This window comes from Ambystoma mexicanum, chromosome 4q (assembly GCF_040938575.1).
Source record: "Ambystoma mexicanum isolate Mex_15411 chromosome 4q, UKY_AmexF1_1, whole genome shotgun sequence".
In the NCBI taxonomy this organism is placed as follows: Eukaryota; Metazoa; Chordata; class Amphibia; order Caudata; family Ambystomatidae; genus Ambystoma; species Ambystoma mexicanum.
In genome coordinates, this window is record NC_090928.1 from 1,272,967,641 (window position 1) to 1,272,990,454 (window position 22,814).

The 22,814-nt window shown below is 46.1% G+C and overlaps 1 protein-coding gene across 2 annotated transcripts in view; it reads right to left on the reverse strand.

The window, feature by feature from the left end:
• Positions 1 to 22,814, reverse strand: part of LOC138468364 (phosphofurin acidic cluster sorting protein 2-like) — a 1,643,699-nt gene that overhangs the window by 295,534 nt on the left and 1,325,351 nt on the right. For both annotated transcript variants that reach the window (XM_069608896.1, XM_069608897.1), the window contains exon 18: positions 14,548 to 14,650. In XM_069608896.1, coding sequence (XP_069464997.1) covers positions 14,548 to 14,650 — 103 coding nt within the window. The remainder of the gene's footprint in view (positions 1 to 14,547; positions 14,651 to 22,814) is intronic.

Here is a 22,814-nt window from a genome sequence, read left to right on the forward strand (position 1 = left end):
CAGGATGTCCCACAGCTGCCACTAGACGTGCCTACACTGGAACATTGTGCGTGTGAATCTGGGTATATAGGCTATGAACGGTGTGCGCTGATGAACCGTCCCTTATGTCCTATGCTGGGAAATGCAACTGACATTCACCCCCTAGGAACCGATTCTGAGATTCTTTGTGGTTAGAATATGATAAGCACCATTATGATATATGATATGATATGATATGGCATTTGTAACGTGCCTATACACAAGTGTTTCAAGGCGCGACAAGGCAGGGGGGGGAACAAGGGGAGACAGACAATGATCCTACTAGGCCAGTTGTCATTCAGATCGCGCAAGTGCAAGGGTAGAGGGGAAGGGAAAAGTGCAAGGGGGAGAGGGAGAGGGGAAAGTGCAGTACAGGGTTAAAAGCATACAGGATATACAACAAGGGCCAGCTGGTGGCAAGTGCGAGGTAAGTGCAGACAAGTGCTGGGAAGGAGGGCTGTAGGGCTACAGACACAGTCCGGAGTGCAGAGGTTGCCCGGGAGGCAGTGCAGGGGAGAGTGGCTGGGCCAAGGACCGAGAACAGTGAGTGGCCCAGTTGCAGATTCAGTGCAGTTTCAGTAGTATTAGCAGGGGAGAGGGGGAGAGAAAGCGGAGGCAAAGAGGAAGGTGTTGAGGTGCTTCCGGAATCGGAGATGGTTCTCCTCGAGTTTCAGGGAGGCAGGAAGGCTGTTCCAGAGGGAGGCCCCTGCAGCGGAGAGAGATCTGCCCTCAACTCGTTGTTTGGAGAAGCGGCTGACCCTGAGGGAGTTGGAGGCGGATGAGCGAAGAGCATGAGAAGGAAGATATTTAGGAAGAGAGAGTTGAAGGTATTTTGGCCCAAGGCCCCAGACGGCCTTGTGGACAATGCAGAGGGTTTTGAACTTGATCCTCGCAGTCACTGGGAGCCAGTGTAGTGATTCAGTCCTGGAGAGATACGGTCCTGGGCTTGAGGCCAAGGACAAGTCTCGCAGTCCTGTTCTGGATGAGTTGCAAAGGGCGGAGAGTAGAGGCAGGCAGATTTAGATAGAGGCTGTTACAGTAGTCCAGCTTGGAGAGAACCAGCGCTCTAAAGACAGTGAGCTTCTGAGGGAAGGAGAGGAAAGGAAGGATACCTCTGAGGAGGTGTAGCTGGTAGTGTGACTTCTTAGAGACGTCGGATATGTGAGGAGAGAAGGAGTGGGTGGAGTCGAAGATGACCCCAAGGTTTTTTGCCTTGCAGGTAGGAGCAGGAAGAGGGCCAAGAGAGACCGGCCAGAGAGCTGCAGGGAAGGAGGGAGTGGGTGTGTCTTCCTACTATCTTATGACACCAGAAATGTGGTGAAACCCTTGAAAGTACAAATAAACTCAAAGAAACCAGTACAAGTTAAACGGGCACCTGAAGGACTTGTAATAAAATGACACAAGTGGAGGAACGACCTGTCATAAGGATGATTTAAATGCCTTGTACTTACCTTGGACTAGTTTCCTAGAATATTAATTGCACCTCTTGATTTTGTTCCGGCGCCAAACAGTATTAAGAAACTTGTCGTTTTTTCAAAACATTAAACACTGACAAACCATGCATTTTTCATTGAGGTTGGAGGTGAGGAGAACTATGGATTTTGGGAAGGGACTTTTCTCGCATGTGTCAATACAAACACCAATATTGAACAGATCCAAATATAGATTTCCACATTTCTTTCTGTTTTTGTGCCACAATCTCCAGAGGCGTTTTGTGCCACCTGGAAGTGAGATGACAATGTGGCTTATGCAACGGCTAGTGCAAACACTCATAAGCCTTTCCGCTGTAGAACGCTAGGCTGGGTTTCAGAGCATGAGCAATATCCTATACATCACTTGCGAGTTGAAAGGAAAGGTTCACCCCAGATACTAGACCGGAGGGTTTCAAATCTGACCACACATTGCCCCAGTTTGTAGCCGGGTGTGGCATATATCTTAAAATAGCTGCAGGGACAGCTATGCAACATAAATCCTGATGGATAGTTGGATTGTGAATATAAGGAAACGCATTAGGGAAATGGCCCGGCAGTCCATAAAAGCAATGTATACATATTCTGTTTCAGAAAGACTGAAACAAATGCTCATGTACTCTATTCTCGGGAGCCCTCTGCTTGTAGATGCAAAGTGCTCTGAGATAATCCAAGATGTTCAGGTCCCCGATAGCTCTGAAACCGCAGAGACCTGCTGTTTGTCTAAGGAAAACAGTGGATCCACTTGAGCAGAAAATGCAATAGACCTGAATTCCTTGTCACAGGTCACATGCAGCTATTTCAGTGATAGTTGCTATCTTGATCCTGCGAGATGCGCTACTGTTGTCAGCATCCAGGGCACATGCATTCTCTTCCGCATATTCAAACGTTAGCACTGCTTCGTGCCATTGTTACGTTTGAAGGGCTCACTGCTTGGGGCATTGCAAAAGACAGTGACATTGGATCAGCACTCTGATGCGCAACGCCCTCTTCACGAAAGCAATGATGCATCTCTAGACTTCTACTGTTGTAATCATACGCTTTTCACAAAGAAATGAGGGAGAAATTAAAACGTGCCTGGAATGTGTTCAAAGCTTTTTTGTACAGATCTGGAAGAGATTGCCTTCCTTACTGAGGAATTCCATGAGGATCGGGAAGTTCACTTCTCGGAAAAACGTTTACTTTAGAATAACTCCACTGCTGTTCCTTCCCTCGGCAGAGAACCTTTCTTAATATCATCAGACATACAAATAGGGACCGACCTGTTATCCCTGTAATGCCAGATAAATGAAACATATCATACAACTGTTCCAATTTGCTGGTCCAGCATTGGTTGAAAAGAATGCCAATAGGGCCAAGACGCTGTAACTATATCCCAAGAAGGATAGCATGACTTAAGGTATTGTGACAGGGTTACTCAAAGAGGTGATAGAGCCTAGCCTGGTGTCCGCTCTACCGCCCACGGGTGCAGCACTAGTTAGCATACTGACTCCTGGGTATATAACACTCTCTCTTAACTGGCTACTGTGAAACTGCAGAATCAGCAGTGACTCAGGACTGTGATGCTGAGTCACAGGGACAACACCCCGCTTCTGCCGGACTTCAAAATAGAGACTGGGGTATGTCAGCCCTTAACTGAGTTTGAGCCACCCGGAATAAAGATGGCCAATAATGGACACCTGCGTAACCAAGGGCCAATATTCCTAGGAGCATGTTCTACCAAAAGAAACTTCTTTAGCTTCCGGATGGAGGGGAAAATAAGACCACTCTAGATGGCTGTGACATGTGGAAAATCTCAAAAGGAAAAGAGACACAAAAGATGTCCCTTCCTACTGGGGTTTGCTGGTTGTGCTAGAAATGCTCAAGTGTCTCCTACCAGGACTGGGGAGTGCTTCTAGGCACTGTGACGAATCGTGGGATTCACTCACTCTACCCCAGGGGGAAGCCTTTAGTTGTGAGAGTAGGGAGGTGAGCCTGCTATGCAATATTCCCACTAGGGGTGGTGGAATGCCGGATCTCACAGGGATAGACTCCCTTTTCATCTGACTCAAAAAATATCTACAAAATCACATCTGTTATTGTAGTGCCTCTACTGAAGATAACTATTTATCTGGTACTGGGACGAGTAAACTCCAAGGAGTAGGAACGAATGAAGAACTTCCTGGCACTGGGAAAAAGAGACCCAATGGAGTTAGGCTTTGCATAACACCAACACAAAGAAAGGACTATTGTTGGAAACTGGAAAAGCCTCAGTATGGCATCGAAACTGGGAGAAGCGAAGCGAAGCAACATGGAGAGAAACACAGGAGTTTCAAACGGGCTACAGGGAGGCAGAGACTGTGACCTCCAAACAGCCAAGAAGCACAGAAGAAGAGGTGCATGAGGAGCACCTGTGAGAAGAAACCCTACCAAGAGGCTATGGAGTGGGCAAGCAGCCCAGGAGGGACCTGCTCGTCAGAGGTGGTGGCCGGAGGATGGTGAGAGAAGAAAAACCTCTCTGCCGATACCATCAGTAGGCGGTATCCCGAGCGGTACCCGAGAAGGAACTGAAGAAGGATAGTGAAGGTATCCTGACGCCTGGTGGCCAAGAGGAGAAGAATGAGAGAAATACTCTCAGAGCCGATACCACAATCCACTAAGTATGCCGCAACGTACTAGGAAGAAGAACGAATGGAAGCACGAGAGCCATCCTGCATCAATAAAGTGAATTCCCGTAGAGGGGCGCCGACCCAATGATGCCAACTCATATCCAGGAAGGTAACCGGAATAGCAGGAGACCCGGGGAGAGGGCGGATATAGCGACTGGCTTAACCCTAATTGGAAAGTTAAGAACAGTGAGAATAACTACGGGATCCTTCCTACTCGTCTCAGTAGTACCGAGAATCATAAGAAGAGTGAAAGTAACTACAGCACTATTCTTACTCGTCCCAGTATTATTGAAAACCTTACGAATGGTGTATCTGACTCCTGGGCACAATACACAAATGTCAGGGAGCAAACAAGGAAGCAAAGAGGCATAAGAAGTCATCTCAAAGGTGTAATCAATAATACAAAAGAGTGAGCGACTGTTAGTTGATAAGAAAAAGATACAGGAGAAGATAAGGGTCAATGAAAACAAGGAGTGATACGAAGACGGACGTGGAGAAGCCCTATATGAGAACTGAACTAACTGGTGAAGGAAATAGCCAAGTGCTATTTGAAGATTCAATATTGAAAAGGAAAATTCTCATTGGAAAGCTATCTTTCCGTCCCAGAAGAAGGGAGTCATTCTCCTGGCCTTTAGTTTGTTTTAGTGGTAGGGACAGTATAGGTTAGTTTTGGCCTGAGGACAGACACTTGTTTTGGACTTTAACACCGACGACAAGCACACTGGTTTTAGTTGTGTTAGGGAGAGCAAAACTTAGGCTAGAGAAAGTAAGGCATTTTCATCTTTATTTCGAACAAACTCTGTTTAAAATGGAGAACCCTGGTCTGTCTCATGCTTCTGACCCGCCCCAACACACACCAGAGGCTGTGGGGCAAAGACCACATTGGTGAGATGAAGCAGAGAACATCTTAAAAATGTTTTGCTCCCCTTGTGTTGCAGGCAGCCTCCATCTCTAAAGTTGCACAGGTAGACCTAAGGGTCATCAAGCAATTAGGGAGTCATGGCTACGACCACTGGGTCCCCAAATGATGTCCGCAACTGTATCAAAGATAGTTGAAGTTCCAGTCAGAGCGGATAGTGGATGCAGGGCTGGTGCCATCTTTTCTGATAACTGTAATGTTAATAGTGTGGTTCAAGCCAAACCCTTTTCGTTATTGGTGCTTAGATCCTTGATTACTGTTTGTAAAGCCCAGATCTGGGGGTTATCCCTGAACTTGCTAAAGCGTTATTGCTTGGATTCCTGATTACCGCCTGTAATTCCAGCAATTGCAGCCCAAGCTGCAACGACTACAGTGTTGGCACTTGGCTTCCTGATTACCAGGGAGCTCTTCCAAAGTTGGTATGCTCCACCTCCAAGCAGTGCTAAATTTGTACGAAAATATGTGCCAGGGCACAAAAATTTTCTAGAACACCTGTGACACACGTGAATAGACACCACCCATGCCTGCTCCATACAGTCTCAACATATTTGGGATTAAAGCTGCAACTCCCAGTGGTTCATTGAAGGTGACGAATGATTTGACTCTGGCAGTTTCGACATAACATATTAGTTGTGGCTCCAAATAACATAAATGTTCAAGTGTTTCTTTAAAACACATCCTCGTTAACATGATTCTCTAATTCTATCAGTGGCAAGTGAAGCCTATTTACCATCTAATCACAGCCAAAAGAGCAAACATGCTTTCTCCTATGGCGAATTGATGGAGAAATACAGAGCGGCTTCAGAGCGGCCAGAAGCACGGAAACTGCTCTCCTGAACATCCGTGAGGACCTGCTCCTGAACCTCGATTCCAACACTCCCTGCGTTCTCATTCTGCTCGATCTCTCCTCTGCCTTTGACACTGTCAACCATGCCATCCTGCTCAACCGTCTCCGTGATAACCTGGGTATCACTGGTCAGGCTCTGGCATGGCTGACCTCTTTCCTTTCCGGTCGACCCTCCCAGGTCCAAATGGGCTCCTTCCTCTCTGACATCTTTTTCTCCACCTGTGGTGTCCCCCAGGGATCCATCCTCTCTCCCTGGCTTTTCAACCAATATCTGGCACTCCTTGCCCACCGCATCGCCGCTCTCTGCCCCCACTTCCAGTGCTATGCGGACGATACCCAGCTCATTTTCAGGCTACCCTCGGCCTCCTCCTCTCCTTCCCTCATCTCCGACTGTCTGTCTGCTATCCAGGAATGGTGTGCCGCCAATGACCTCTGCCTTAACGCCAGTAAGACTGAGATTCTACTCATCGGCACACCCACTCCCTCCTTCCCTGCAGCTCTCTGGCCGGCCTCCCTTGGCCCCCTTCCCGCCCCTACCTGCAAGGCTAAAAACCTCGGGGTCATCTTCGACTCCACACTCTCCTTCTCTCCTCATATATCTGACGTCTCTAAGAAGTCACACTACCAGCTGCACCTCCTCAGAGGTATTCTTCCCTTCCTCTCCTTCCCCCAGAAGCTCACTGTCTCCCGAGCCCTGGTTCTCTCTAGGCTGGACTATTGTAACAGCCTCTATCTTAATCTGCCTGCCTCCACTCTCCGCCCTCTGCAACTTATCCAGAACAGAACTGCGAGACTTGTCCTTGGCCTCAAGCCCAGGGACCGTATCTCTCCAGGACTGAAATCTCTTGACTGGCTCCCAGTGGCTGCGAGGATTAAGTTCAAAACCCTCTGCATTGTCCACAAGGCCTTCTGGGGCGTGGGGCCTAAATACCTTCAACTGTCTCTTCCTAAATATCTTCCTTCACGAGCCCTTCGCTCATCCGTCTCCAACTCCCTCATGGTCAGCCGCTTCTCGAAGCAACGAGCTGGGGGTAGATCTCTCTCCGCAGCAGGGGCCTCCCTCTGGAACAGCCTTCCTGCCTCCCTGAAACTTGAGGAGAACCATCTCCGGTTCCGGAAGTACCTCAAAACCTTCCTCTTCGCTTCTGCCTTCTCTCTCCCTCTCCCCTGCTAAACCTGCTTAACTCCCCACTGAATTCTGCACTAAACCTGCATCTGGGCCACTCTCAGCGACCTCGGTCCAGGGCCCAGCCACTCTCCACTTGCACTGCCTCCCTGGCTCCCCCTGCACTGTGGGACTGTCACTGTATCCCTACAGCCCCCCTTCCCAGCACTTGCTCTGCACTTACCTCGCTCTTGCCACCAGCGGGCCCTTTTTATTTATTATTTATTATTTATTATTTTATTACGCTACTTACCTTGTACTGCACTTCCCCCCCACCTCCTCTCCTTGCACTTTCTCCTTTTCCCCTTACCTCTGCACTTGCGCGATCTGAATGACACCTGGCCTAGTAGGATCGTTTGTCTGTCTTCCCCTTGTTTCCCTCCCTCCCTGCCTCGTCGCGCCTTGAAACACTTGTGTATAGGCGCGTTACAAATACCATATCATATCATATCATATCATTATCCTTACTGAACTAATATGACATTTCCTGTCAAACACTGCAGTAAAGTCTTCTTGTATAGGTTGTCATCGTGACAGGCACTTCTCTTCAACTGCACTGACCTTGTCGCTGTGTTGGGGCTGCTCACTGGTGACTGTCCTGTTGTTGCCAACCCATCCGCTGTGGTAGTGCTGCTGGTTATTAAAGCTGCAAATTTGCACCATTAGTATGCAGACTGAGTGGAGCAGTGTGCAGGCATGGCTACCATGAGGGACCAGCATTGTCACCTTCCAACTTATTGTTATTCATGAAAATTGATAAATGGCCATGACTGCCAACCTAGGCCACACTGTGGTTGCTTGTTGTGTTACTATGACTGACTGATAATTAAAATAATAAAAAGTTGCCAAAATACCACAGCTTGATCAAAATGGGCTCAGAAACAAGTGCCAGGGCTCAGAAATAAATGCCAGGGCTGAGCCCTGGCAACACCCCCATAAATTAAGCACTGTACTTTGCACCCTTCTGGCTATTTAAGTTATTCTTTATAAGACAGGGCTATGCCACAAGAGTTTATTTCCTCAGCAGCCTTTTTTACTTTTGCAACAGGAACAACATCCTTAAAGCAATGTTGGTTCTTGCTGCTCCTCAGCATTTGCCAGGCCATGGCATGTATCATGACCTCAGGAGCCTACAATCTCAGTGGCATAAGCCCCTTGAGCATCTGAATCTTTTATAGCTTAAATGATAAGGATGATGCCTCCTGTATTTTGAGATCAGGGACCCTGTGTGCCAAGCCTGCCCATTCTACCTGGTGCTTAAATAGGTCATCAATCTTCTGCTGCTGCCCACTACTGCCAATTAGCTACAGACGTTTTGACAATGAGAAGTGAGGGGGCATTTTCCAATTAGACCTTTAAGTAGAAGGAAGAACACACGTGTAGCTCCATTACAGAAACATGTGGGCATATGTGAGCAAAGATTTTCTTTCTGCTGCTCCTGTCCCATAGACTTCTATGGGACACCGTTCTTTTGCTTTGTTCTGGCTGCTGTCCTGGCATTTTAGAGGTAAGTGAATCCTTAGGCTTTACTTCCTTTGCTTTTTGCACATTTCTATGGGGAACTGATCAGTCCATAAAACCATAAGTACTGGGAGACTGTCTCCCTTGGTGGATATTGTGTAATTGTCAAACAGCACAGAGCACCTTACAGAATGGTAGGAATACTGTATATCATTATAACCTTTTCCTTTGTGGTTACAAATGCAATGTGTTCAGGACTGGCTGGTGGCAGTGGTTATTTGTCTACCATATTTTTGACTATTTACTTGTGCACTTTTATATTTGACATCCACTCCAGTGTAGTCCTGATGAAGCCCTGTTCCTCTGTCCTGATGTCAAGAAGGCCCTCGTCAGTGCTTAGACCACTGAGCCAGTGGGAACAACCAGCCTTGACACCTGTTTGAGGATCCGTGCCTGCTGAGCCTTTGGAAGTGTCCCTGGACCACCCGGAGGACTGACCCGCTCTCCCCTCAGCTGCCTCTCTGCAGCCGTCACCGCTCCGAGTGCATTCTTGGAACTTGGAGAATAAATACTTCCCTGCTAGAGCCCTCCCCTCCTCTAACTCGAACTCTCTGCTTGTCAAACGCTTCTCCAAGCAGAGAGCGGGGGGCACGTCTCTCTCTTTGGCTGGTGCCTCTCTTTGGAACAGCCTCCCTGTCCCTCTCAGACTTGAGCCGGACCTCCTCAAGATCCGGAAATTTATCAAAACTCTGCTTTTCTCTACCTCTTTCCCTTCCCTGCTAATCACCCCACTACTGCTGAGATTTGCAGCCTGGACCTTCATGCATCTCACAGGTTAGCAGGCCCCTGCTCAGTCGTCACCAGCACTCATCCAGAGCACTGCCCCTGTGGGCCCCCCATTAAGCAGCTGTGCACCCCACCCTGGGATTCCTCCGCCCTTGCACTTGGCCAGCAGCATCCTCCCATGGTGCCCCTCGGCACTTCCCTCCCGGGTTCTCACTAGCAATTGCCCATACCTTGCTCCCATCCCCCCTCCCCTATCTCCTGCATTTCTCTTCACTGCACTTGCCTGTCCGAATGTCACAAGGCCTAGAAAGACCATGATTGTATATTTACTGTCTTTGCCATTATTATTTACTCCCCTTGTTCCCTCGCCACTTTGTCTTGTGGTGCGTAGAAACATTATTTTAAATAAAATAAATAAATATTCAACTTCTCCTAAAATACATCTGCTCCTGTGACCTCTGTCTTTCTCAGTCACAATAGAGGCTGTGCAGGGCCTGCTCCTTTGTTCGCCAACTGAAGATCGCCTGCTGCTGCCTTATCGTGAGGACTCCAGTTGCATCCAGTCTCCTTTGCTACCTGGAGGTCTCCTGCTCCGTAGATGTCTTCAGCTTTTCGTTGCAATGGTGATGAGCTAGACAGTCTCTGGAACTATAATACAGGTACAGCGACCGACTGAAATTAAATCCTGCATCCGAAAACAACCTGTGCACCGGCGAACCCTTGGCATGCCTTGAGCGGACCAAGCACAGAAGTAAGTGTCCCCAACTGATTCCGAAACCCATGAAGTGGCCCCTGGAAAAATTGGAAAGGGTGATATGTTTACATGCCTGTTCCGTATCCCCCCTCTCCTGCATAGGGCTACATGGATGTAAAGTTCTCGGCCTTTCTCTCCCTTGCCTGACTCAGATCGGTGGGTGTCTAGTCAAGGACAGTGTTTGTATGTTTGATCGAAGTTGTGTGATATTACTTACCTGAAGGATTCATTGCTTAGTGTGTATTTTAGGCCTAATAAATCATTGTTTATTTTTGTACTTAGCTGTCTAACTCTAATTATTGAAGTACTTTGCGTGTGTCTCATTGTAGCCCTTGTAAGGGATCAAGACTCAGACACAGTGGAATATTAAGTGTTGATTACAAACTTTTATTTGTCACAAATTAAGGGGGTTGGGAGAAATCCTATCCATCCCAAATCCTAAGAGGGGTTTCCCTGACCTCAACAAAACTAAGGAACATCTGTGTCAGGATGTTAAACAGAAGAGCGTTCTCCATCCTGTGTCCAAAACCCTATACAGACCCTTACACACTAAACTCAATACGAGGTGGGGATTTCTGTAAGCTAGGTTACTTGTAGCTTGCGTTCAGAGTTCAAAACAATGTTGTAAGGTGTCAAAAATAAAGGAATAACGAGTCACCAGGAAAGGGGACTTCCCTTCCCCTAGATTTCTTCTGGTAATTTGAATGTCACTTTATCACAGTTCATGGAGGAAGTCCCTTCCCCTGAGTCTTCTTTAAATACACAGTTCTTTTAAATAACTGGTGTACTCTTCTGCCAGGGTATTGCACATTTTTATCACTGATCCTTAAAAGGGGAATGGGTCTTCCCTTTTTTTATTCGTTCTCACTGTTCCACGGTTTCAGGTTTACTTCTCTTCTCACTCCTGGTTTACTCTCCTTCCAGGATATCACAGTTCTGTTTCTTGGGTGTGGGTCCGAGACTTGCACAGTGCCTGGTTTACTCTCCTGCCAGGAATGTATATCCATCCATTGGTGTGACTCCCAGACTCACAGTTTGCCTGGTTCACTTTCCTGCCAGTGCTTTTTTGTTCTCCACTCACACTTTCTTTCATCCAAGACATAATGCTTTTCCAGCATGGGGTCACCGTCCCTTTCTCAGAAAAGTTCTTATTGGCATCAACTCCTCTTATCAAATATTAGGTCAGCAACCCTTTCTTAACACTGGTCATATTCGTGTCAATGCCCTTTTCCAAGCATTGGGTCACCGACCCTTTCGTCACACCGTTCATATTTGTATCAACCTATATTTCCAAGATTTGGGTCACCAACCCTTTCTTAACAATGTCTGTGTTTGTATCAGTTCCTCCAATTACTTTAATTGGGCTTTCTTGCGCTGTTAATGATATGCATCACTCGCTCTAAAGCGCTCCGGTTACCCACTCGCTCTCTCAGTGCTTACCGGGCAGCTCTGGCGTTCCTCGCGTCCTTCCATCGTCTTCTCCTTCGGTTTGTTGACTGGCTGTGCGTCTCGTTAGTCGTTTGGCTCCTGCTTTATATTCCTTTGCTTCTGGCAGCTCCAGCAGCCTATAGCAATAAAGAGGTGAGCTTCCACAGTGTACTCGCCTCCGGCGTTCCAACCAGCATCAGCACAAGCTGTGTTCCGCTGCAGGTTCTGCCTCTCACTCGTATTCTGTTCAGCTGTGTGTATTTTTAACTTCCCGGAATTAGTTAACTCTTTCCAAAGACCACAACGTAGCATTTCCTTACCGCTCCTGGTCATCCTCATTGTCCCATCCCTCTTCCTCGTCTCAGTACTAAAAAGGGGGAGGGGAGTTGAATAAGATGGTTGGTCAAGAAAACTTGGGAATTCTTTATCTGTGTCTCAATAAGCCATACATGCATGTTGCAAAGGCACATGGATGTTATAAAGAATTACATCTGAAAGTTTATTTTGATAAAGTGTTTTCCTGCCTCTCTGGAGTTCAGGACCCCTATATGGTCCTCCCGCAAAGAGCCACCCCCATGGTCCGAGTCAGGTAGCTTCTGTCTTTCCCTGGCCATGAAAGGGAAGCTTCCCTCCAGAGAATCAGTGACAATGTTGTTAGATTTGTCACACCCTAGACCACTCTCAAACCCCTCCTGAGTCTAAGACTTGCCACTCTGTGACCCTACCATGATTGGGCTTGGCTAGACTTCTGTGTCTCTTTCCTATTTCCCATAATAGGTTGGTGTCCCAAAATCCACCCCTGGGCTGATTTTGGAAAATCATCTTAACAGCATGTTGAGGCAGCCATTGATGATCTAGCTAGAGTGGTTTCTACCAATGACCATGAGTTCAATATGATGCCTTGCCAAGAACCCCCAGCTGGTACCCTTCCTTTACAAGAGCCGAGGCTGTACAGGATGCTTCTTCCATTGAATCGATTCTTTCTAAACTTTCTGAAGAGGTTTTATGTCAACCTGCTCAGTCGGATCCCCAGTAAACTGTGGTGTCCCTTCACTACGATACTAGTAGTCACTTGTCATCACATTAAATTTAAAATAAACACTTACATCAGAAGGGCATGCACCTGTGTCTGAAGTCAGCTCATGCTTTTCCAGCTGCAATTTTTGCATAGACAATACAATACAACAAGCTCTGTGTTCTAGACAACAGGACCTTTCCAGGCAACCTCTTGTTCCAAGATATTGGGAGGAACCTTTTACTTGTGTCTTCGGAATGGAACAGTGTCTCATAAAAGTTACTTGTCCTTTCTGTTTTTATCTCACAGAGGACTTTGAGAATTGCAGCTAATAAGCTAATAATGAGCTGTGCTCTAGCACCTTGAAGTGCCTCATGTGCTAGATGGAATTACCAATAATGATCTCTGACCCAAATAACCAGACAGACTCAAAGAATATGGCAAAGTACTACTTTATTAGCAGCAATTCACGCACTCACACACAAATGTGATTATGCAAAGGTTTTATACCTCGATATGCGTCATCTGTGACGTCATCCTATGTGGCAAACTAAAACCTATTGAAGGGACCGATTGGTTAAGGCAACATATGCACCTATTGTATATATAAGCGTTAATAACTTAATTAGCTGTCCCTTATCTGGTGGGCACGCCTCGATCTACCTCTAAATACATATAATACTGATTATAACGGAATAAATGGCAGCGGGTTGGTCTTTGCAATAGCGTGTTGCTACATAGACCCTCTGATTGGTTGCCATGCTTTCCCAACCTTGGACTTTCGGCTCATTAACAGCATGTAAGCAAAATGAAACTCAGGTGACGCAAGCAACTCCGACTACTCCCCACTTTCACAATTAGTCCATCATCTCTCATCAGTGAGACACCAAGCCAAGGCTTCTCCTTTATAGTTGGCCTCAAAACCTGCTCTCTGCTCTGGCACATTCAAGGGTGTGTAGGCACACGATTATCTCCATTTGGGCTTAATGAATAGCCCTTGTTTTCAACTTCTGAATCACGTGTGAGGTGATCACAAATGAGTCAATCTCGACCTTCTATTTACTGCTATTCGATTCAATTGCATTGGGTGTCATTACCCTTCTTGGCCTCTATAGACTTGCTCTAGCCATCTTACATGGGTTTTCCGCATCTTAATTGTCTAATACTTGGCTCTTGCAGACGTTTTCTCCTTTACTTAATCTGAGAGAAATAGGTCTTACGTACATGGCTTATTCTTTTTACTTCCCTTGTGCCTTGCAATTATTCCTCAAAGTAGCATCCTGATCCCAGGCCAATAGACTCCTCTTCATTCCTCACACAAAGCTTTTTTTTCCAGCATCTCCTGATTATGCAGCCCTGGTCTGTCTCTGAGGTAAATTGAATGGTTTCAATACAAGCCCAACGACCATCTTTCCATCATGATCGCTCTAGCCATGTTATGTGTTCCTCTGCCACAAGCTTCTATATTTCTCATCTACCTTGCGTTTAGGCATATATATATTTATTAATCAGCAGGTTACTTTATCTTCTTTGCATATTTGATTTCTTCATATTTGATGAGTGTTGAAATTACCAATATTAAGGTTACAACAAACCCATAGTCGAAATTACCTATTTTCTGAATATAAACAAAGTCCATCCAAGTACAATTTAAACTTGAACTCATACTACAGCAATACTTCCCAACACGTTAACTATAGCACTGATAAAAGCAACTCATATTTAAAGTGGGTGTTGTGAAGTAGTGATATTTACCCAGACTTGTGCATACCCATTGGCTTCTGACATACTAAAATTCCACAATCTTGTGTTTGCTTACGAAGCAGGGGCAGTGCCAGCACTGGAATAATACTGCATAGTTCACAGGCTTAAAAGGACATCAGTCCAGCAGCAGAACTGTTTCAACATCTTCATACCTGGTATACAATGTCATCCTAGTCCTTCCAGGTTACAAAGACTAATAGAGTGGTTGGGAGGAAATAGAACCCAAAACACACTTGGCAAAACTCTGAGGTGCGGCTTTATGTTCTAGCATACCTCTTCTGCTTGTAGGTCAGCATGGCCTCCGAGATGGGTAGCTGGTGGGACACATTGGCACCTGCTATGTACTGTGCCACGCGTCCTGGCACATCCAAGGAGTCTACAAAGGGAAACGTCAAAAGCACATCAATAAAGCAGACAGAAAGAAGTTCACAAAGAATGAAATAAAAGGACAAAAGGCACCAGGGAATGAAAGGGCAAAGTTCATAAGAACACCCCAAATAACAGGAGAGGGCGCAGCAGCTTTGCCATGCTTTTATGTCATTTCACACTTGCAACTCGCCAACCCGATACTTTTGTGCAACATTTGTCAGTTACTTTTTTGGTTCTATGGATCGGTTCCATGTCATTTCATCGTTTTTCGATGTTTTTTCGCTGTTTTTTTTTAACCGCAGATTTATGTTTGAAAAAGTCATCGAATTTGTAATTTTTTTATTTTGGGGGGGTTACCCCGCCAAGCCCCCGATTCTGTTGAATATTTTTTATATTCCCGTACACCCACACCCAATTTATAGAGTTTCTTTAACCCCCCCAAAAATGTTGATTCGTTTTTTCGAAAAGAATACTGCGGTAAAATAACACGCGAAAAAACATCCCGCGATGAACGGACATCATACCTATGGATCTGCCCATTGTGAAAGCCTCATTGAACAGCTCAGAAGGTCTGAGAAATGAACCCACTTCAGGAGTCATAGTTCACTCTATTAACGGAACGTCTACTTTCACTCCTGCCAATCAAGAAATGCCATTTCTAAAAATTGTACAAAAAGCTGAATACCTTTTATATAAGGGGGGAGTGCTTGGGGGGAGATTCCAAGAGCAGCAATGCATGTACTGAGAAGAACTGTAACGAAAGGTGGATTTGGGCGCCCAGTCCTTGAGCCCTTGAGAGGTATCATAAGGCCTTCATACTGAAAAGTGCAATTATTGGCTACATGGCGTGAACGAGGGTGCATGATGCTGGTTAGTGATATAGTCTGACCTGCAGAGTATATATGCCATGAACAAGTTTCCCGCTCTGGGTAAACTGCTGCCTTCCAGTGCCCTGTGGTTGGAGGAGAACGGCCAGATACTACACAAAGGTGCATGCTTATGGGATCAATCTGGCCCTCCAGATTGACAAAAGAACTTTACATCTCAAAAGCTGGGGACTCGCGTGAGCACCAAGGATAGGGAAGGGATGTCCTGTGTTAGGAAAGATTTCTCTTTGGCAACTTTCCCTCCATAGTTCTATGGACCCCCAAACATTTTGCTTTTGTTTTTGAACCTGCCCTGACATTTTACAAGCAAGTGAAGACTTCAGCTTCAATCTTAACCTTTTGGTCATTTTGTTATGGGGAAATTGATCAGTTCTTCAGACTACCAGTACTGGCAAACTATGTTTCCTTTTTGTCTTTTTAGCTTTTAGGTAGCTTTTTAACATTGCACATACCATTTTACAACGCAATGCAATGCAGTGGAATACTTTTGTATCACTCTAGCCTTTAACACCTGGGATTCTTGGTGGTTACTTTTATATGTATCTAAAGACAAGCTGCCGGCAGCAGTTATATTTGTACGTTATTTCTAGTGTGCACATTCGCGTTTACCACGTAGGGCTACGGAACGTGGCTAGTGCCCTAAAATGGCCATGCCACAAGATTTCCGCTCGTTCTTTGGCCATATTGTTGTTTCACCTTCTTCCTGCCTTGCTCTGTCAGGAAATCCCATATAAGGTCTAGCACTTGCCTGGGAAAGATGCTGCTTTCACGGGCTAGTGATGCCTTTGTGTGTATGTGTGTGGCCCAGAAAGGGGGTGGGACTGTCTGGTCCCATTCCACATCTATGGTGCCTGAGACTCTAGGTGTGTTGCATGAATAAAACCCACAGTAGTCCCCGATTGGACCGCTGCTGGCTGTTTGAATGATGCAGATCCTTACCATTGGTGGGCTTGTACTTGCTTCCAGGCAGAATCTTGGATAGGAAGAGAACTCCGCTGCCATTTCATCACAATAGCGTTGGAGCCAAGTATCCTGTGTAAAAGAGCAGTCGACTGAAGATCTGTTGATGAACCCCAAAGAAGCTTGCCATCCCTTCCTGCATTAGGCCTGGTAAAGCCCTGCTGGACTACCTGATCTGCGACGGCCCTGAGGGATGCTTTAACCCTTGGAGTGGTGGGACCAACCCGACCTGACGCATTGGAGGATCCAGCCATGTTTGTTGCCAGAACTTTGGTAGTCGCCAGCTCCTGGTGTAAGTCACCTTCCCGTGAGTTTCAGCCTCCCAGCTTCAAGGGATCTTGCTCTGGAATGCCTTCTTCAACCATGACTAAAAGGACGCCAGCCATCACCTGTGTGTGGTGGCCGTCGCTGGGACTCGCCTGCCTCCGTCAGGGGAAGTGTCCTGAAGACGTCTATCAGTGCCTTTCTTCCTTACCAAGGGTTGCACTCTGCTCCTGGAATGAACCGGAAGAATCCTTGCACCGGCAGCTCCTGGGCACCTCTCACTGGAACAAACGGCAGAAAAACCTACCTCCAGCAAACCCCAGTCAACCTATGCAGTCATCTGGGAAAATCGGAATCAAGGGGGTCATTGTATCTGAAAGATAGGAATATAATTCTACCTACCAGTAACTTTGTTGAATATCTTCTGGAACATTTCACCAACACAAGAACTCTTCCTATATCAGACCCTTTTTCTAAGAAGAAGCTTTGTGACTTTTCTGTACAAGGCCCCACTCATCATTGGATTGGACTTACAAAGTTAGGGTATATTTCTTGTGACTTGGTTTCATTCCATTCTACTGCATCACTAATTACCTTCTTTTGGTTGAATAGGTTATTGAATGCATTCTTAAGTACCTAAAGGTGCCTATATATATGTTTATAATTGATTGTTGTATAATATATCACCTGCTTGTTACATTTCCTAGTGTGTGTTTTGGGCCTAGAATAAATATACTATTTTTGTACTTACCTGTCTGTCTAAATCAAATGATTGTGTACTTCACTGTGTGAACTCATTGTGGACCCCTGAATCCACTCACAACTCTCCTGAGAATAGCCTTGACTGCTCTCTACGCTTACCTTGATTGGGTTTTTGCTAACCTCGCAGAATTCCTGTGTTCACTATAGCTACGGGGGCGTCCTAAAATCTGTCCACCAGACCAGATTCTAGAAATCCATTTTAACAGCCTGCAGACGGGCTAGTGCTGTTTCTGTCACTCATGCAATATGTTATGTTCTTGTATAATGCATGTCTGTAGTTTCTGCCACCTCGCTGCATGTAGCCCTGCAAGAAAAGGGGGATGGGTGGTGGGGATGTTAGTGGGGTAAAGGGGATAGCAGGTGCAAATACTTTGGTGTTGATTAGTGCTTTCTGGAAGAGCCCGAGTTAGGACGGCCGTCGCTATTCTAGGTGCATAGTGGCAGAGACACGTGTGTGTGCTTCATCTATGATGGAGTGCCCCAGATTGATCAGGTGATATCAGTGCTGAAAGGACCTACCTAGGCACTACTGCCGGATTGTGCGACAGGACTATAGAAGTGGCGGTGGCATGGCTTTGGTAATGTGATATGTTTGTAGGCAGCTTACTGCCATTTGAAAAGGTTGAGGGTGTGTGTAGTGTAAGACATGGAGAGAGGGGAGGATTGCAGTAGGTTAGTGGGAGAAAAGGAAATGGTTAAGTGAAAGAGAAGCTTTTTTAGTAGTAAGCATTTTAATCAGATTGAGAAACATTACACAACCCATTAATGCTAGTGGTAATTACAGTGTGCACATGTGGAATATCAAAATTGAACAATTAAGTATGGAACAGTATGTCAACAGTAATTTGATGGGGGTACTACTTACTAAAAAGTTTTGAAAAAAGTGAGAAACATGTTAAGCAATAAAAAGGAGACAAGATACAACCAAGGATTGTAATAATGAAGTGCAAATAATGAAGGCGAGGTTCACAAAGGCAAATGTGTATGTTGTTGTTGAGGAGTATTTGATTGGTATCCCTGTTGGTGAAGGGTTCTTGCTGTTCCGCTTTCATTTGAAGGGCACAAGGAGACAAATCCAAATGAGTCCAATCTCCTATCCTCCTAGGCTGATGCAACATGTGCCGGCTCGTTGCATGTCCTCGAGAATATTGGTCCGATTCCATTTAAGTCGGAAGAGGTCATAGAAAAAGATTACGGGTTGGAAGCTTTGTATGTTCTTGAGAGTGTTGGTCCAATTCGATTTAAAGGTTGTGGGGAGTACTAGAGAAAGATGATTGGTCAGAAGCTTTTTATTATCCCTGGGAAATCGCCATTAGTGCTAGGTTGAGACTGTTGGGATTTAAGGCACTTTGCAGGTTTTTCTATAAGGGTACATATGATGGGTAGGAGAGCGAATGCTTTGTCTCCTAAATGTTGATGGTTCATACCTGCACACGCATTGGGGTAGGATTTTGAGTGCACTCAAAAGATACTAGTTTGGCTGCCAGAAAGGGCTGCTAAACTGGTCTTGGTGTGCATGTGGGGGGATTAAGACAGTAGTGTATTTGATAAACTGTTTAATGACATGACCCATGAGAAACATTACACAACAGCCTCCCTGCCACTCTAAAACTTGAGGAGAACCATCTCCGGTTCCGGAAGCACCTCAAGACCTTCCTCTTTTCTTCTGCCTTCGCTCCCCCTCTCCCCTGCTGATCTGTTCTCTCTTGGCACCGTGCCCCTGGCCACCATCTCTCTTTTGGGCCCAGGTACCTGTTCATCCTGCCACCCTCCCGCATCGCCTCTGGGCCACCCCTTGCACTGGGGTCTGTATCTGTACCCATACAGCCCCCCCTTTTTCTTCCTGCACTTATCAGACCTACCCTGTCTGATGCCTTAAACCTAGCACTTGCACTTGCAAATTGCTGGCTGCATTACCACTGGTTGTTGCCTTTATTATTTATTTATTGTTATTTATCTGTTTCTCCTCTGCTTCGCACTTTCCACCTGTCCCCCCTTCCATGCACTTTTCCCCTCCCCCTTCTCCCATGCAAAATAAAATATCAATCAATATCAATCAATCAATCAACCCATTAGGGTTGAGATGAGTCAAGGCACTGGAGGATCAGCTGCATTGCCCACCAAGTCTTGGGAACCCTTCTCAGCCACAGGGGGCCCCATGCATCTCTGCTCAGTGACTGATGACTGGCAGTTCCAGTAGATTGATGTGTATCGTTGCCTTGACAGGGAACCGCAGGCTGCTCAAGTGAGTGTTTCAACAGTTCAAGGAGGCATCCTTGACAACTGTCAAATGAGACCACGAGTGCAAAGGGACACTAGTCAAGACCTTCAATAGGGCTGACCTGTCACCCTGAAACTCACATCACTGACAAAGAAGCCACCACTAGAGTGAACCCATGCGCAACCAGGACTCGGCACCACGAAGATGCAGGATGCCATGACGCCCAGAAGATGCAGCAAGGCAGAGACTGAGACACAACAGTGTATTTGAAAGACTTGTAATACATGCAAGATGTTTGCCACTCACTCTTAGCAAGGGAATGCCCTGCATGAGGGTGTGTCTATAACCACCCCTATGAACTGGAGTGACTGGGAAGCTGTGAAATGGGACTTCTTGAAGTTGAGGAAGGACCCCAAGCTGTGTAGCAGAAGACAGCTGTGATGTAGGATGGCCAACACCCTGCTGCTGATTCCTCGATTCTGCCTGTCCACAAGTCACGGCTGCGGACCTCAGCACCTCACTGCTCTCTATGTTCCTCCCTGTCAGGAGTCATGACCTCCATTTCAGGTTGCTCTGCCCCTCTCCTTCGGCATCCCAGGAACAACTAAGCATTCACCACTCCCACATCTGGTCTTCCTCCCCACTTCCAGTGGTGTTGCCTTTCGCCAGCATCCACACTACCGTTGCGTCGACTCCGGTCTCGCTGCTGTTTTCTCTTTGCCTCTGCCTGTCCACATGCCACGGCCCACAGCAACTTGTGGTTCTCTGTGCTTCCCTCCGCCTTGTGTCACGGCTGCGCTGCCAGATTACTCTACACTTACTTCTGGTATCTGAGGTGCGGATTCTGCGATCGCCGCTCTTCTGACCGGGTTCCCCCAAAGCTCGTTTTGAGACCTTGAATTTCTCCAAAGACCCCCCATCGGCCTTTGGGAAGAACAGGTGCTCGCCATCAGAAGCTATGTCAAGTAGTTTAGCTTGGACATTTGGCGAGAACCCAGACTTGGGCAGTTAGGCTTACTTTCTCAGCACAGTAGACAACCCAATTTCCCTGCCCACGCAGTCTGTCCAGGCCCGACTGCAGCGTCTGGCAAGTGTAAGAAAGGCATGGTATCAAACCAAGACAGACAGTGATCAGAGTTCAAGGGTGTTTATTAAACCGTAAAGTAGGTGAGATAAACGCCTAATCTAAACCTAAATCTAAGATGGGAGCAAGCTACGACTTTCAAATAATACGAATACAGTCCTAGTGGAGTGTAGTCAAATAAAAAGTGCCTATAGTAAGAAAACCTATTGCCAATCCTTAACGCTATGCTACAAAATAGTGTGGGATAATGTTCACAAGAGAATAAAGAAGTGTTCACAAAATGATAAGTCAGGATGTTATGGCCGAGGTCTCCCTTACCCACGTTTTTAGCACGGGACAAGGTGGGACTCTTGAGAATAGCAATCCTGAGCTTCTCTGGCATGAGCTCACAGTTCCTTTTTTCTATATCAGGGCCTTCTGTACCCAGGTCTCTTCTCATGCAAAGTCTCTTGCTTCAGAGGTACTGATATTCCAAAACAACAAAATGAAAGTTATTTCTGGTAACCTTCATGTAGAGTGATTGCTCTTCACCCTTGGATCCCCCTCAACCGGGCTCTGATCCTCCTCTCAGTGATTAGCATCCCTCAATCGGGCTCAGACCAACCATTCACTGTGGTCATCCCTCAGTCAGGTTCATACTTGTCACAATGTTGTACACTTAGCTTCTTCACAACTTTTCTCTTGATGTCCCTCAGTCGGGTTCACTATCGCCTTTTATTCACAATTTCCTTATTTGTAATATTCAAGAGTCTCAATGTCTTTTTAAACAACTACCTTTTAGTTAGGTCCCCCTCATCCGGGCTCAGACCTTCCACAGCACTTGTCAACTTTAAACAAAGACTTCTGAAGGGCGATCAAGTCTCACAGGGTCACTTTGTTACCCTATGGCAAGGGAGTATTCATTCACAATAACCAGTTCGCACAGCGTTCCCCTCTGCAGGGCGTAAATGCCTGATTCACGAATTCCCTCAATCGGGTTCACAATTCTACAATTGTCAAACTCTTTTGCAACATGTCAAGGACTTTCGATTGTACAAGGGTTTTTTTGTGACCCATGTATGACCACCTTGACACCTCACGTTGGCCTTCCCTATGGCCTCTTGGTACTGGTATTTTGTTTCCCCTTTTAGCTCAATACTGTCTCTTTGTTCAGGAGAGGGGTACCAGTAAGAGACCTCCGAATATGCGCTCACGTGGAGTCGAGTCTTATTATTCTCCCTGCTGACGCTGGAATGGATATCTATCTGATGAGGAATCTGAGGGAGAATGCATGCAGTAAATTGAATAGCCTTGATCACTCACCATGCTTACCTGGATTGGGTTTGGCTAACATCTCTGAGTTTCCCCTGTTCACTATTACTAGGGTGGCCTCCTAAAATCTGTCCACCAGGCCAGAGCCTAGAAATCAATTTTAATAATCGCCACCTGTGGGGTAGAAATTACTTACCTCCATTACAGCGGATGGCCCATTAACTGTAATCCAATTGATTCTTATGGAACTTTCAACCTGTACTGGAACTCTCCTAAATTCACTCTGGAGGTACTTATCTGCCCCTTGGAAAACATTTCTGTACCCACAAGGGGTTCAGTAAACTCTGGACAAAGAACTATAATGTTAGTATTTATCTGTGATGGTCCATGGATTTTTTTTTTTTTAAATATGTTTTTATTTGCATTTTCAACAACAAGACAATAGCAATATTGGTTACTTCAACAAAAATCCCTTGTATTATTTTCATGTTACATATATATAGGAAACATAAAGAGGGGAGAAGTGCAAAGCAATGATGAACTTTAGTCTTGTGTTTCTGATTCCCCACCCTCCCCCTCCACGAACTCCCCCCACCCCCCCTCCACTCGACACGGTCGCTTTGTACACCACTCTAAATAAAAGTTCACCACCACTTTAGGCATTACAGCATTGCATGGGCTCTGCAAGTTGCTACTGAAAGAAAGGAAGAAGCCCCTACAGGGCTTGGGGTAGGCAATCGTC